This window comes from Sciurus carolinensis, chromosome 6 (assembly GCF_902686445.1).
Source record: "Sciurus carolinensis chromosome 6, mSciCar1.2, whole genome shotgun sequence".
NCBI lineage: Eukaryota > Metazoa > Chordata > Mammalia > Rodentia > Sciuridae > Sciurus > Sciurus carolinensis.
This window is the reverse complement of record NC_062218.1, coordinates 53,737,823-53,753,641: the sequence shown is the minus strand read 5'-3', so window position 1 is coordinate 53,753,641 and position 15,819 is coordinate 53,737,823. Positions and strand designations below refer to the sequence as shown.

The 15,819-nt window shown below is 34.5% G+C and overlaps 1 protein-coding gene across 2 annotated transcripts in view; it reads left to right on the top strand.

The window, feature by feature from the left end:
• The window catches only part of Cenpk (centromere protein K), a 39,298-nt gene that overhangs the window by 4,975 nt on the left and 18,504 nt on the right, over window positions 1–15,819 (top strand). The window contains exons 3-6 of one of the 2 annotated variants that reach the window (XM_047556134.1): window positions 1,336–1,473; window positions 3,603–3,659; window positions 7,775–7,847; window positions 13,913–13,959. In XM_047556134.1, the coding sequence (XP_047412090.1) occupies window positions 1,357–1,473; window positions 3,603–3,659; window positions 7,775–7,847; window positions 13,913–13,959 (294 nt within the window). In that variant the 5' untranslated portion in view covers window positions 1,336–1,356. Of the gene's footprint in view, window positions 1–1,322; window positions 1,474–3,602; window positions 3,660–7,774; window positions 7,848–13,912; window positions 13,960–15,819 lie in introns of both variants that reach the window. The other variant, XM_047556133.1, reaches the window with a different exon arrangement.

Here is a 15,819-nt window from a genome sequence, read left to right as displayed (position 1 = left end):
TGTCTCAAATACAAAAAAAAAAGCTGAGGCTATAGCTCAGTGATAGAGTGCCTCTGGGTTTAATTTCTACTGACTCCCCCCCAAAAAAGTATCATGTACTTTTTTCTTAAGCTGATCTTTCCCTGCTGTAGCACTCCCTATTCTTTTTCCTGCCTTGCTTTTTTCTTTGACACTTAAAATCATTTCATATTGTATACTATTTTTTTGTTGTTGTTTATTGTCTGCTTTCCTTAAGTAGAATTAAGTTCCATGTGGAAGGGAATTTTTTTTTTAGTTCATAGTAACTTTGTTCCCTATCAGTTTAAATGGTAATTGTTCTTTTAAAAATTTTTAATTGTCATAATAATTGTATATGTTTCTGGGATATGATGTGATATTTCAATACGTGTATAGAGGAACTAGGAGTGTAACTCAGTAGTAAGTGCTTGCTTAGCAGTATGAGACCATGAGTTTAACCCCAGCAACCCACTCCCACAAACAAAACTCTAACTTTAGTACCTGTATACAGTGTACAAATATCATATTTGGGTAATTACCATATCCATCACCTCAAACATTTACCATTTTTTTGTGTTGGAATGTTCATAATTCTGTTAGCTATTTTGAAATATACAATTGTTATCTGTATACTAATGTTACTGTCCTCTGTGCCCATTAAAAATCCTCTCTCCATCCTCTTCTTACCCTCCCAAACCCTGAAAATCACTATTGTGCTCTACTTGTAGGAAATCAACTTTTTTAGTTTCCACATGTAAGCAAAAACATGTGGTATTTGTCTTTCTTCAAGTGACTTATTTTATAGAACATAGTGTCTTTATTCCTGCTGCCACAAATGATTGAATTTTATTCTATTTTATTTTTTTGGAGTACTGGAGATTGAACCCAGGGGTCATTCTTTTTTATATCTGAATAATATTCCATTGTGAATATACACCACATTTTCTTTATCCATTTATTTGTTGGTGGATACCTAGGTTGATTCCATTATCTTTGCTACTGTGACTAATGCTATAGATATCTATTTAATATACTGATTTCATATCCCTTGGATATATATTCACTAGTAGAATTGCTGGATCATATGGTAGTTCTATTTCTAGTTTTTAGAGTAATGTCCATACTGTTTTTTTTTTCATACTGTTTTAATAATGGTTGTACTAATTTATATTCCTTCCAACAGTAGTGTATTAACATTTCCCTTTCAGTAGGAAGGGTTTTGTCTATTTTAGTCTATGCTACATTTTTAGCACCTAGATGAGTATCTGTCACGTAATAAGTATTCAACAACTATTTGTTGAATGAATAAATATATTTTACTTTAGTTTTTCTTATAAGGCTAAGAAAATCACAAACTACATGTCAGTGAGTCAGCAAGATCTAGATCCTGATAGTACTACAGATGTGGAAGTTGTTACAGATACTGAAGAAGAACTTATTAAAGAATGTGAAGAAATATGGAAAGACATGGAAGAAGTAAGTATCAAGAGATAAAGGTGATGTATCAGTTAATATGAGTTAAATCAGTTTCAATAATAATTAGACTTTGGAAAGAAAGAATTTTGTTATTATATATGGTAAATATTTATTTCATTTTTAGACCTATGAGCATTTATTTAAGAAACTTTATGATAGATAAGCTATAGAAAGAGAAAAATTATGACAATTCCTAATCCTAGGATTATTATCTTGAGGCAACGGCTATACATATAATATTATATGTAATATAATATTTGAAGTACAAAACTATACTTAGGAGGAGTATGTTATCTAGGCTGAAGAGTCATGGATAACTTTCTATAAGAAATAATCACTAATTTCATTTCTAAAGGATAGGTAAGACTTGAACTATGAAAGTAGGACAGGCATAGAAAGCAGAAAGATCAAGAGTTTAGAGAACTCTAAGGAGAATATTATAAATAATGTTATTAAGAAGAAAGACTTGTGGAGTGAGACTGGAAAGTTAACTAGGAGCAAGGTCATGAAGAATTTTGTTGAGTGTGTACTATGGGAAGCAGGATTATAAACACTGAAGTGACATGATCTGATAGGCAGATTGAGAAAATGATTCTGGTGTTTCTGAAGAAAATGGAGGGCAAAGGAGTAAGATTGTAAGTAAAAAGAACATTTAGGAGTCTCTAGTAGTAGTGCTATTCAAAAGCAAAGGCCTAAATAGTGTTATTACAAATAGAATGGGTTGAAGAGATATTAAGGAGGTTAATCACTGTGAAATTGGAGAGAATTATCTTGGATAGTTTCAAGTTCATGGTCTGGGCCTTTGGCTGGTTGGAGGGGTTATTCCCTAAAACACAGTATAGAAATGGGAGGAACACATAATTATAAGTGAAAGCATGAATTAATTTAGAAATTGTTGAGTTTGAAGCATCTATACATTTTCTGTTTTAGTGAGAGAATTGTGCTTGGTACACCACAGTATCTTGGTAAAAATACTGTTCTACTTAATATAATGTATGATAGAGGCTGCAGAAGTTTTTAGCATCCTTTTCCCAGTAAAGGTTCACAGTAGGGCAGATTTATAGTAGAGTCTCTCTCTCTTTTTTTTTTTTTGGCACTGAGGATTGAATCCAGGAGCACTGAGCCACTGAGCCTCATCCCCAGTGCTTTTTTTATGTTTTATTTAGAGATAGTGTATCACTAAATTTCTGAGGCTTTGACCTCATGATCATCCTACCTCAGCTTCCCATACCACTGGGATTATAGGCATGTGCCACCACACTTGACTGTAGATTCTCTTTTCTTATTTCTTTAAATAATTTTTAACATAAACCCTTGGCACTCTTAAATCATTAATTTATCTACTACATAATTTGTGTAACCTTTTTTTTTGTATTTTTTTTCAGTGTATAAATTTGGGTTTAAAAATAAAAATTTAGTGAGACCCTGTCTCCAAATAAATAAATAAAAAAGAGTAAGGATGTAGCTTAGTGGTAAAGTGCCCCTGGATTCAGTCCCCAGTATAAACAACAACAACAAATCCACTAATTTTTATTAAAAAAATTACAACTAGAAATAAGCAAAAATAAATTTTTAAACTTAAATTACTCAATTTTACTTCTCAGATATTATTAACAATTTTGGATTTTCTTTTTTTATGCACAAGAACAGTGTCTCCTGTAGGATATTTTATGATCTTTTTTTTTTTTTTTTTTGCGGTGCTGGGGATCGAACCAAGGGCCTTGTGCTTGGGAGGCAAGCACTCTACCAACTGAGCTATATCCCCAGCCCTTATTTTATGATCTTAACTAAGGTCTTATCTACTTTGTTATTTTCCACAGTATTTTCTCTCATTCTCTTACTGCCATCCCCCTTTTTTTCCATTCTGTAGTTTATAATTCACCCTAGCTATTAGTTTCTGTTCTTTTTCTTTCATTCTGGTATCACCTTTTCCTTTTGATGTATTTACTTTGGGACCTGTTTGGCTGCTTCTTCATCCTTTTGCCTAGAAAGTGAGGAATTAAAACTCTTATGTTAAATATCTGTATGTTGTTTTACATACAGTATTACATTGGACTGATTTAAAAGGGGAGGGAAAGGAAATTGTCTATGGGTTATATTATCTGACTTGTTTCTCTTTTTCAATCAAGTGTCAGAATAAATTATCACTTACTGGAACTGAAACCCTCACTAATTCAAATGCTCAGGTATGAACATTTTTTTTTTTTCCTTAAAAATATATAAGTACAATTCTTTGTGTTTTGGAAAAGAAGTATATTTGTTTATATTTATTTCAAATATAATAACTTTACTAATACCTATATTCTTAATTATTTAGAAAACTCTTTGCTCTTTCTGATTTAAGAGTTGGAAATGAATAAAATAATAAGACTCCATCAAAAAAATAAAAAAAGGAGTTGGTGCTGTGGCACAAGCCCATAATCCCAGTGACATGGGAGAAAAACTGCAAGTTTGAGGTCAGCCTTGGCAGTTTAGAGAGTCCCTGTCTTAAAATAAAAAGGGCTGAGGATGTAGCTTAACTCAGTGGTAAAGTACTCCTGGGTTTGATCACACATGTGCAAAAAAAATTTAATCAACGTATTATAAATAAGAAAACATTTTCTTTATTATTTGTTTTTTAAATACATACATTTAGCAGTTGAGTGAATAGCTTGTTGGTTGCTATTGTGACACCTTGTTAAAAATTAAAAAAAAAAAAAAATAGAGCAAAGATAGTCTTACTCCATTTTAGGTAAAATAGCCAAAGTTATTTTTCTATCTAAGCGGAACCTTAATTGATTTTACCTTAGGCTTAAGAAGATGATTTAGATATGTTGAGATAAGCAATAGGTTTAGGAATAGATCAGCAGATCAGATTAAGAATTTTAAATATGACAAAAATATAATAGTTCAAATCTGCATAAAAGGATGAATTAGATAATTAGTTATAGTAATACAACTAGATATCCACATAGAGGAAAATAAAACCAGATCTCTATTTTTCCTCACGTACCACATAAACTCCTGATGAATTAGCCAAAAAAACAAAATCTTGTTAAAAAAGTAGGTGAATATTTGTGCAAATCAGGAATAGGAGAAAAATTCTTGACTAATGATATAAGTCTAGCTATTCTAAAAGAAAATTTAGATGTATTTTACCATGTAAAATATTAAAAACATTTTAACGATAAAAATTCTAAGGACAGAATCCAATGTACAGATGATTCCAATGAAAGTTTCCCCAAACTTATTGAGGATGTCAAAAGACAAAAGAACTAATTTGAAGGTGCTCCTGCTATCCAAATTTGGTATTACAATGAATAATAACTTTAATTGAACATAATAATATAAAAAATAAAAGTCCATGATTATAATGATACTCAATTAAAAATTGAGGGAGAAATAAAGAAAGGGAAAAACTAATTTGTCACTTTTTTTTTTTAGTTGTCAATGGACCTATTTTACTTAGTTATGTGTGGTTCTGAGAATCAAACCCAGTGCCTCACACATGCTAGGCAGATGCTGTACCACTGATACAACCCCAGCCCCCAACTTGTTAGATTCTTAATATCAAAATTAGTGATAAACAACTACATTCCTTTTTGTGTCCATAAAATTCTTTGACTCTTGGCCTGGGGGTGTGGCTCAGTGATAGTGCGCTCACTGAGCACGTGTGAGGTACTGGGTTTGATCTTCAGCACCACATAAAAACAAGTAAATTTATTGTGTTCATCTACAACTTTAAAAAAATTTTTTTAAACTATAAATATGTAGTTGTGTTACAAGGGATAAATAAACTGAATATTGCTTTTGGAAAAGCATTGCATAATAAGCCAACTATCATCTTCCTTGGAAAATATAGTTTCTACATTGTAGAAATTAAGATCTACTAAATCAAAATCATTAGGGATTGGACCTACAAGCTTCCTAAATGATTTTCATGCAGTGAACCAAACATTGGGTCTGAGGGGAGTGCTTATGTAGCCGTAAATGTGCGGTATCCTAATATAGTCAATAATAGCAATATTCAAGGAATACACAATATGTGTTTTCTTATTGTGTTGAGAGTCCCCAAGCCCACCCATAGGGTTGATGATTCTCTAGCAGAACTCACCGTACTCTGTATATAGTGTATTTGTGGCTAAGTTTATTACAATGAAAGGATACAGAGTAAAATCAACAATGGGAAAAGTTGCCTGGGGTGAAGTCCACAGGAAACCAGGCACATCCAGGAGTTCTGTCCTAGTAGAGTCACATAGGATCTGTTCAAGTCTTAGGTATAGTTGTGACAATATGTCTGTCTGAGAACCTCATTGAAACACTATCCAAAGTTTTCAGTGGAAGCTGGTCACATAGGCATATCCTATCTGGCAGATGACAAAAATACCAGACTAACAGAAGGAAAGCAGGTGTTCTTTGCACAAACAGTTTAGGTGTGTTAAGCCACTGTTAGGAGTCTTTTGGGTGGTAGGAACATACCTTCTTGAAGTCCAGCAATGTTCTTAATGCCAGCCAAGGGACAATGTTATAAGCAGATCTTTCTAAAAACAGTTTCAGTCCTGCTTTGTTAATTCTTTTCTGCATACTTTATTATCTTCAAAACTTCATTAGAAGTCCATTTTCTAAAGCAAGAAGTTTGATACTTTAAGAAAATATTAGTAATTAAATTTCTTTAGAAATACTATTATTTTTAGAAAATGTTCAATTTAATAGCAAGATCAGAAATATGCTTGCCTGCTGGGCTTTGGTACACTAAAACATGTGCTTCATCAATATAGTATCATTAGTATGTATGGGTTTTACTAAATGAAATTATTGTTTATTATGAGTTTAAAATGAACCTCAGTAATTTCACATATTTCAACCTAATCTGAACAGAAGTGATTTGGATTCCTTATCATCATGTGATAATTTTACTTAACTTAATGTTGAACTAGGAAGTTATCTCTTCCTAGTAATAAATTACATTTATAAATCACTTTATAGTTCACAAAAATTATTTTCACATTCTTATTTAATTATCTGTAAGGAAAATATTAAACTCTGCTTTGATAAAGATTTAAAGTATTTGTCAATGCTATTTTATATAATTGTATAAAACTTCCAAAGAATCTCTAGATATTTTTCACTCCCCCCCTTTCTGATATATTTTGACAGGCAATATTATGATACAGAGCAGAGTCTTTGAGCTACTGTAGGTTGCAAAAGATCCTACTTGGTACCCTTGTGATATAAATACTTCAGTAAAATCCATTTTATTTTTGAAATGTGAATTTTTAATCTGTCTGGGTACCAATAAGAATTACAACTAGAAGATTAAAAATGCTCTGGAATTTAATTTTAAGCATAGATGAACTTTAATCTTATAATCAGTAAATGGATTTTCACATAGATTATCAGAATTGGAATGCCTGGTATACCTACCACCAAAACCACATTACCCCAATTTATATTTGGCTAAGGAATACACAGTTTACAAGCTACACACTTGTGGAGTAAAACTGGTTTTTATGTGTGACTTGTGGCGACCTATATTATTTTATAATTATCTCATTTATGTATTTAAATTGGTATTTATTTATTTATTTTTTAAATATTTTTTTTAGTTGTCAGTGGACCTTTACTTTATTTGTTTATATGTGGTGCTGAGATTTGAACCCAGTGCCTCACACATGCTAGCTAGGCAAGTGCTCCACCACTGAGCTATAACCCCAGCCCTTTAAATTTTATTTAAATATATATGTAGCTATTCATAAAAGCAGTTATAGTTTTTCTAAGAGAAGAAAAATAACATTTTAATGCAAAATTATCTAAAAATGTTGGCAAGAAATAACTTTTTACTGGAGCTGGGAATAGTACTTAGGGCCCCAGGCATGCAAGATAAGTGCTCTACCACTGAATTACATACCTACATCTTTTTATTTTTTATTTTGAGACAGAATCTCTTGCTAAGGCACTGAGGTTGCCCAGCTGAAGTAGCTTGGATTAGAGGTAGACGTCACTGTGCCTGGCCTATTTTTTATTTTAAGGGTTTTTTTTTTGTTGTTGTTTTTAAGGAAATCTCCTTAATGTACTTAGGTTCTTTTAATTTAAATGGTGAAGCAGAATTTATCATTTTTAATTCTGTATTATTGGTGTAACATGCTATAACTAGCATAGTTTAAAGCGGATTTCTGTTTACAGTGTTAGGTGTTTATTGTTTAGTTGTACTGTTTTATTAACTATTTATGTTAGGAACTAATATAAAAGTATTAAGATGATCTACATTGTAATCTATGAATAGCTATGAATATCTATTAAATCTCTTACTCTTTTTTTGTAGCTCTCATTATTGATTATGCAAGTGAAATGTTTAACTGCTGAACTCAGTCAGTGGCACAAAGAAATGCCTGAAGGTAAGATTTTAATTTTTAGATTTATATTTTTGTAGACAAATTAATTTAATGATCACAAGAAGATTTACAAGTTCCATTTGGCTTTCTTGAAATTGCTTTAATTCCCCTGTTACTAGGAAGATAGGGAAAAAGAAAGCTGAGAATAGCATTTAAACATATATTCAAACAATCATTTCAACAAATACAGTATGACAGATTCTAAGAATATAAAAATGTTTAAAAACTTCCAACGTAGCAGCCTGTGGAATTGGCAACTATGGGTATGAGGGCAACAGAGCTACCTATGCTCTCAGTAGTGCCAGGATAAAGCATGTGTATTAAGGGATAATGATAACAAGAAAAATAAAAATTAAAAATCCTGTGATACACAGCATCAAAAGGAATAGAATAAGAATATTAGACCTAAGAGTCAAACACCTTGAGAATGTCTTAATTTCTTCATTTCTGAATATGCAATTCAGAGTTACCATTGATACTTGAAAAATATGCTCCCTAGTTATTGATGAGAAATAACCACATACCTTTGAAAGTTTTCAATAGCATATCATTTGAAAAATTTCAAATAACATTTTATTAGGAAAAGTAAACTTTTTAAACTTATATTTTTAATATAAGAATTTAACACAAATTTTACTGTGCAGAATTAATATTCATTTCTGTTCATTAGTCTGGCAAAATTTATGGAAGAGTTTAGTTTATCTTTTGTTGGTTTTTGTTTTTGTTGTTTTGGGGTTTTTTTTTGTTTTGGGGCAGTGCTATAGATATTGCACCTAGTGCCTCATACATGCTAGGCAAACGTTCTGTCACTGAGCTACATCTCCAGTTATCTTTTGCTGTTTTCAATTCATTACTTATAGATATGTTTTAAGAAAGGAATCTGGTATCTTCTACTAAAATTGAAAATAAACATTTCATTTGTGAAATTCCATTTCTGAGAATGTGTTCCATAGAAATGAAAGCATTAATACATAATGACATAAAAATGTGCTTACTATATCCTTATTTATTGTAGCTAAAATCTAAGTGCAAAGTTATGTTTAGTCAACAGAATCACTCAGTATGTTATGGTATATTCTTGCTGTGGAATATTATGCAGTCAATAAAAAAGATGAATTAGACCTATACCAGATGAATAGAAGGAGTTTTCATGGGAGTTCTATTGAGTGAATTCATGATGAAGATAATATATATGACATGATATTATTCTTGTGGGATTTTTCTTGTTTTGTTTTGTTTTGTTTTGTTTTGTTGGTACTGGGGATTGAACCCAAGCACACTTTCCCACTGAGCTACATCCCCAGCTACAGGGTCTCATTAAGTTGCTTATGGCCTTGCTAAGTAGCTGAGGCTGCTGAGGCTGACCTTAAATTTGTGACCTTCTTGCCTTGACTTCCTGAGTTGCTGGGATTACAGGTGTGTACCACTATGCCTAGCTGATATTATTCTTGTAAAAACAGATATATATATGTATATATGTAAGAAATCCCACGAAAACCACGCCGGACACCAAAAATCACATAAGGAAATTTATTAAGCAAACAGTGTCTCCCTGCAGGGTAAGAGAGAAAATGAGAGGAAAAGAGAAAGGAAAAGAAAAGGGCACGCGCTAGAGAGAGTGGAAAGCCAGGAGGATAGAGAAAAGTGTGTAGGACAGACAGAAGAAGAATGGAAAAAGATGGCGGAGAAGCTACAGTAAACAGTTGAATTCCGCTGGGCTAACAGGGGACCAATATCAGAGAAGGATACTTGCAAGCTGACTAATGAACCAATAGCTAGCTAGGATGTTCACAGATTGACAAGTGGTTGGGAGGCGGGCAAAATGGCTGTACCTGATGGGCGGGGGAGTAGCTTTATACATTACATTCCCCCATTTCTTTTTTTATAAGAAAATCTTTTGTTCTCCAGTTCTTTTTGAAACCTTCTCTCTCCTTCCTGCCTAAGTGACTGGCGTTGGTTTTGCAGGTGAGATGTAAAAAGTCCATTCTCCTTCCAGACTTCCAAAGGCAGATGATTTTCATGGACTTCATTTCCTCGATTTGACTGATCCCCTATTTCTACACTAACTGCCTGTCCCCAATTCTGACTTCATTTACCCCTCTAATTCTAGGAACTCCTTCACTGCTGTAGAGAAAAGGGGTGATGACCGATCTGTCTTCTTCGAGCTGGAAGGGGGCAACGTGGGGCAAGCAGTTTGGAGTTCCCTTTTTAGAAATCTGGTTAATTGAGGGGTTCATGGTAGAAGTCCGTTTGGGAAGAGCAGGTTGTAAAGGCATCTGGGGATGGGTGCTTCTATGAGAGAAGAACAAAAAGACATGAGTACTGAAATGAGATTGATACAATATAAATGTTGCAGAATCTGGAACATGCCAATGCATATCATAAAGATGACAGAAGTCAATAATTCCTCACCAGGGGGTGGAAGAACTGAGAAGTTGTTCGCATAACAAGGCCTAGCAAAGGCTGGAGAGGACAAGGCCTTTATTTGGGAAATTTAACATTGTCTAGGTTATCAGGAATGTAAACACAACATTTAGTAGAGATACCAGCAAACATAGATTAAGCCTACCTGTGTCTATAGGCCTTAAACTGACTAAAAACTTCTGACTCTGGCAGTTTCTCTTGGTAGTTATCAGGCACATTTGCCTAAGAATCTCTCTTTTGTAGTTTTTAGTCTTTATTCTAGTGGGCTAACACAAGTGTACATCTTAAGTTACATTTAAGTATTATTTCTTTTAAATGCCCAAGAATGGCTATATTTTGGTTTTAACTGTTTTGCTAGGTGTATAAGATCAAGCTGGTCAAAGTGACCTGTTCCTGTCTGTTAAAGAGTCAGCTGAGTTCCCACAGGGGTCACTCATAGAGAACTTAAGAGCAGCTTCTTAGCTCCATTAGTGCCATTGGTTAGGCAGGGTCTTCTGGATGAGGTGGCTCCCCTTGGAAGCATTAGGGGTATTTCCCTTTTTTCATGACCCTCCTCTGCAGCAGGTGCACTGAGTGGCTTTTCCTCTGGTGGCCTCATCAATCTTCTTGGTCAGGAGGTTGTGTGACCCAGAGTTGCAAAGCTCCTTTGGAGAAGTCCCCTTATTCCCTGGGTTCAGTCTGACTTTGAGGGCAAGACCCAAATATGGACTTTTCTTGACCTCTGTATTTAATCTCAATCTCTAAGATTGATCTTAATCATCAAGCAAGTCAGTCTCACCAGTCATAAATTAAGAGTACTGGGCTTTAGCTTCAATGTCTATAACTTCACAGTTATTTACCCCCTTTTATACAAGGAAAATACAAAATGGAATCACCAACAGTAAAACATTCGGTTTGTGCAATAGCTATCTTGAATTTTGGCTGAGTTCCCATTTGAGATCACAGTAATTTTTACAACAAACATCAGACTTTTGAACACAACTTTAAATGAGTTAAAGTCTGGCTTACTTTGGAGCCATTCTGACGTGCAGCAGAGTTGTGAGGCAGAGCCTTATCTCAGGTAAGGCAGGGCTTTTCCTAAAGCTAATTTTTCCTCTTTTGCTATGACCAAATTCTCAAGTTCAGTGAGGGGCAAAGGAATATTAGAAAATAAAGGTTTATAAACAGAGATTTTGAAGATTAAGCTGAGATCAGATGGAACTCTGTTCTCTGATGGAAATGCAGATCTAAAGAGTTATGTCAGCAACGTTTATATATGTATGTAGGCATTAAAGAAAAGCTGAGAGAGCTTTCAACTGTCCTCTCAATAACTTTTAGAAATACATTTAACAAATTTTACATATACCCTATTGATGACATGTCCTATAATAGAACATTAAATGATAGATTTACCATTATAGACAAGTTTAATTTGGAGAATAGCAGCTTGATAAATTTTCTGCTTTAAAGGCTTATATACCTGGAAAATATTAACACATTTAATATACAAAGAATAATGTTTTTAAGTATGTTACTCCATGGAATAACTTTGTAAATTAATCAGATGTCTCTACAAACACATTTGAGTAATCCCATACATGTCGACTCTAATTCACTCATCTTATTGTAGAAAAAAAACAAGATATCAGATAAGTGTAAAAAAACAAGATGTCAGACAAGTGTAAGCATTATTTCCCATCTCTTTCCTGTTGAAAAGTTCTACAAAAATTGATGTTAGACATTTTATAAACATTAGTATTTTATTAGTGTGACCACCTAGAGACTTGTGAGTTAATTTTAAAGACATTTTACTTCTATTAGTTTACCCAATTTAAATTGAACTTTTTTAAATCACATGAATTAAAAATATTTGGATCCATTTTTAAAATTTTAATTTTTATGCGTGCTTATATTTAACACAAAAGTAAAGGCCTTGTAGTATTTATCTCCATTGCAATGTAACAGATGTTCAAAAATAACTCTAGAGTTGGATAAAAAGAACTAATCAAAAATTATTAACCTAGGTATATAGGATCAAAATTGTGAGCTCAAAAATATGGCATTTAAGAAAAACAAAAGTCTTAGAAGAAAATGATAATGGTCATTAATTACAGCATGAGAAAATGAGAAGGGGAGAAAAGTATTCTGAGTTGTAGCCCAGGAGAAATTTAAAATGGACACTTTTTTTTCCCCTTGGGTTTGAAACTGGTCTCCCACTGCGCCTTTCTTCATTTACATTTCAATGTAACCCTTGACTGAGATAGAAGCAGGGTCTGGAGGCGCTTGAGCCTGCAGGAAGAGCCAAGAAACAAGAAAGAAGAGACTTGAAGATGAGGAATCCCTTTCCATCTGCCCGCTCGCTCATGGAAGCTGTGTACCATTACACGAACAGATTTTGATGGCTTTAAGTACCGGGGGTTGGGCGAAGGGTTCCCAGGGTGGAATCTGCCAAATTGGAGGACCCAGATTCCATGGTGGGGACTGATGCAGCTGAATCTGTGGCCAGGGTGTCCCAAGGCCAGAGTACTGGGCTGGAGATGAGGGGCAGCACATTGATCGTGTTGTCACACAAACATCCATGTGGGCCAGGCAAAAACCGAGAAGAGTTGAGGACCTGATATCAGGATTTTCGAGTGCGAGATGAGCCTCAAGGCTGGGAGAATCTCCACCATAAAATCAGGAATCCACCCGGCAGAAAGACCGATTATAGGGGCCTACCTTATAGGGGCCTGCCGTAACTAAAAATCGGCCTAGGGGAACCGGCCTACTCACCAACCTGAAGTCCAGTGATAAATGCAGAGCAGAGCGACCAGACAGAATGGAAGGTGAAGCCGTATCCGGGGGCACTGGGTCGTCAGATGGGGTTCCACTCCCTTAAGAGACAGTGGAAGATCTCATCCCGAGTCACGGCACCACTCTAAGGGAATTTCCACGAAACCACACCGGACATGGGAAATCACATAAGGGAATTTATTAAGCAAACAGTGTCTCCCTGCAGGGTAAGAGAGAAAATGAGAGGAAAAGAGAAAGGAAAAGAAAAGGGCACGCACTAGAGAGAGTGGAAAGCCAGGAGGATAGAGAAAAGTGTGTAGGACAGACAGAAGAAGAATGGAAAAAGATGGCGGGGAAGCTACAGTAAAACAGTTGAATTCTGCCGGGCTAACAGGGGACCAATATTGGAGAAGGATACTTGCAATCTGACTAATGAACCATTAGCTAGCTAGGATGTTCACAGATTGACAAGTGGTTGGGAGGCGGGCAAAATGACTGTACCTGATGAGGGGGGAGCAGCTTTATACATTACAATATATATATATCCGTGTGTGTGTGTGTGTGTGTGTGTGTGTGTATGTGTATATACACACACATAGGATTATGTGCCTACAGAGAAAAATATTACAGGAACACACTATAGATTATTAAACTTGCCTTTGAGAGTTGGAAAAAAAAACCACTAAAAACAAAATGCATAAACACTACATTTATCTAGAAGTATATATAGTTGGTTATGTGTGCAAAGATGGGAAACAAGAATAATTTTATAAAAACTGTACGTATTTTATAAAACATTCTGTAATATACAGAAAAGGGTTATTGTAGAACACCACAAAACCAATTCTTGAGAATTAACTAAATATATATATAATTTTGTTTTGTTTTTGTAGTAACTCCCCTGACGGAAGATTTTCTGGTAACATTAGGAAAAGAAGAGGTAAGTAATTTATGAATTTGTAGTAAACTCAAATAATTTATAACCAGAAATATTTTAGGTTAGTTCATGACATAAGAAAAGTAGTATGAAGCCACCCTAAAGCCATATTTAATTTTTTATTTTATTATATTTTACTGAACTAGTTTTTAAAATTTGAATTTTGAAGTCAAGTTTTATATCAGAACTATTGCTAATGTTAGTGTGTAATATGTAATCTTAATTGCATATCTAGTTTTTAGATGGTTAAACTCTTAATAATAAAAACAAAAGATTAAACATAACTAAATGGCCACACACATACATCTGTTCTTCTAGTGTGGACTAAAAATGTGTGTCACCCAAATTCATATGTTTGGATCTAATTCCCAGTGTAATAGTACCTAGGGGATAAGAACTTTGGTAGTGATTAAGTCTTGAGGGTTGAACCTTCATAAATCAGATTGATGCTTTTATAAGTGACTGAAGGCACCACATTTCTTCCTTTCTACCATGTGAGTAAGAAGGCAGTATCCTTTGTCAGACACCAGAACTGCTGGCATCTTTTTTTTTTTTTTTTTTTTTTTTTTTTTTGGTACCAGTGACTGAACCCAAAAGCACTTGACTACTGAGCCACATCCTCAGCCCTTTTTTTATTTTTTATTTTTTTATTTTGAGACAGAGTTTTGCTGCATTGCTTAGGGCCTCACTAAGTTCCTGAGGCTAGCTCTGAACTTGTGATTCTCCTGCCTCAGCTTCCTAAGCCCTGGGATTAACAGGTGTGCACCATTGTGCCCTGCTATGGCATCTTAATCTTGTACTTTACAGCCTTTAGAACTGTGAGAAATGATTTTTTTTTTTTTTTTTTTAGTTTCCCTGTCTATAGAACTTTGTTATAATAGCCCCAAATTACTATAACAGAAAATAAGTGCTGAGAGGTGGGGTGGTACTCTAATAAATACCCAAAATGTGGAATTTCCTTTGAAACTGGGTAATGAGTAAAGGCTGAAGAATTTTAAAGTGGAAAGCATACATCACCATGAGGAAACCTTCACAGAGAATTTTGGTGATGACTCAGAAAGAAAAGAGGAGAGCTATAGAGAAAGCCTCTGTTTTTTTAGTGCCTGAGTAAGCCTGAACAGAATATTGGTGGAAGAATGCACAGTAAAGACATTCTGAGGTAGTTTCAGATGGAAATGAGGAGTGTGTTTCTAAGGATAGAGAGGAGAAACTAGTGTTTTCTCTTTCTCGCTATGCAGTACTAGTACAGCATCACTGGCACCAAAATACATGCAGATTTCTCCATACCAGAAACCAATTTTCTGACAGATTCTGCGGCATATGGGAAGAGACATGAAACTTCCATGCCCTCTTTATGCCACCCTCCTGGAACCTCCATGTACTCCTATATTCAGAACTGGACCCAGTTCTTTGGGGTTTTTATGGAAACTTCATTATGTAAGCATAACTGATTAAATTGTTGACCATTGGTGATGAACTTAACCTTCAGTTTCTCTCCCTTCCCCAGAGGTTGGGAGTGGGGTGAAAGTTCCAAACCTCTGGTCATGCCTTAATCTTTCTGGTAATTAGCACACATCCTAAAGCTGCCTAAAAGCTGCTAGCCCTCATCACCTTACTAGCCTTTAAGAAGGCACTTATTACTTTGGAGTTTGTAAGGATTTAAGAATCATATGCCAGAAAATAAGAACAAAGACCAAAATTTATAGATCATATCATAATGTGGAGAAGAGGCCATCCTTGCTATAAAAAGACAAAGAAGTTAGCTGAATTGGTTCATGTTCTAGTGCTTTGTGAAAAATAGAACTTGGGAGCATGAAGTTGAATATTTGAGGAAATATCTAAGCAAAGTGTAGATGTGACTTG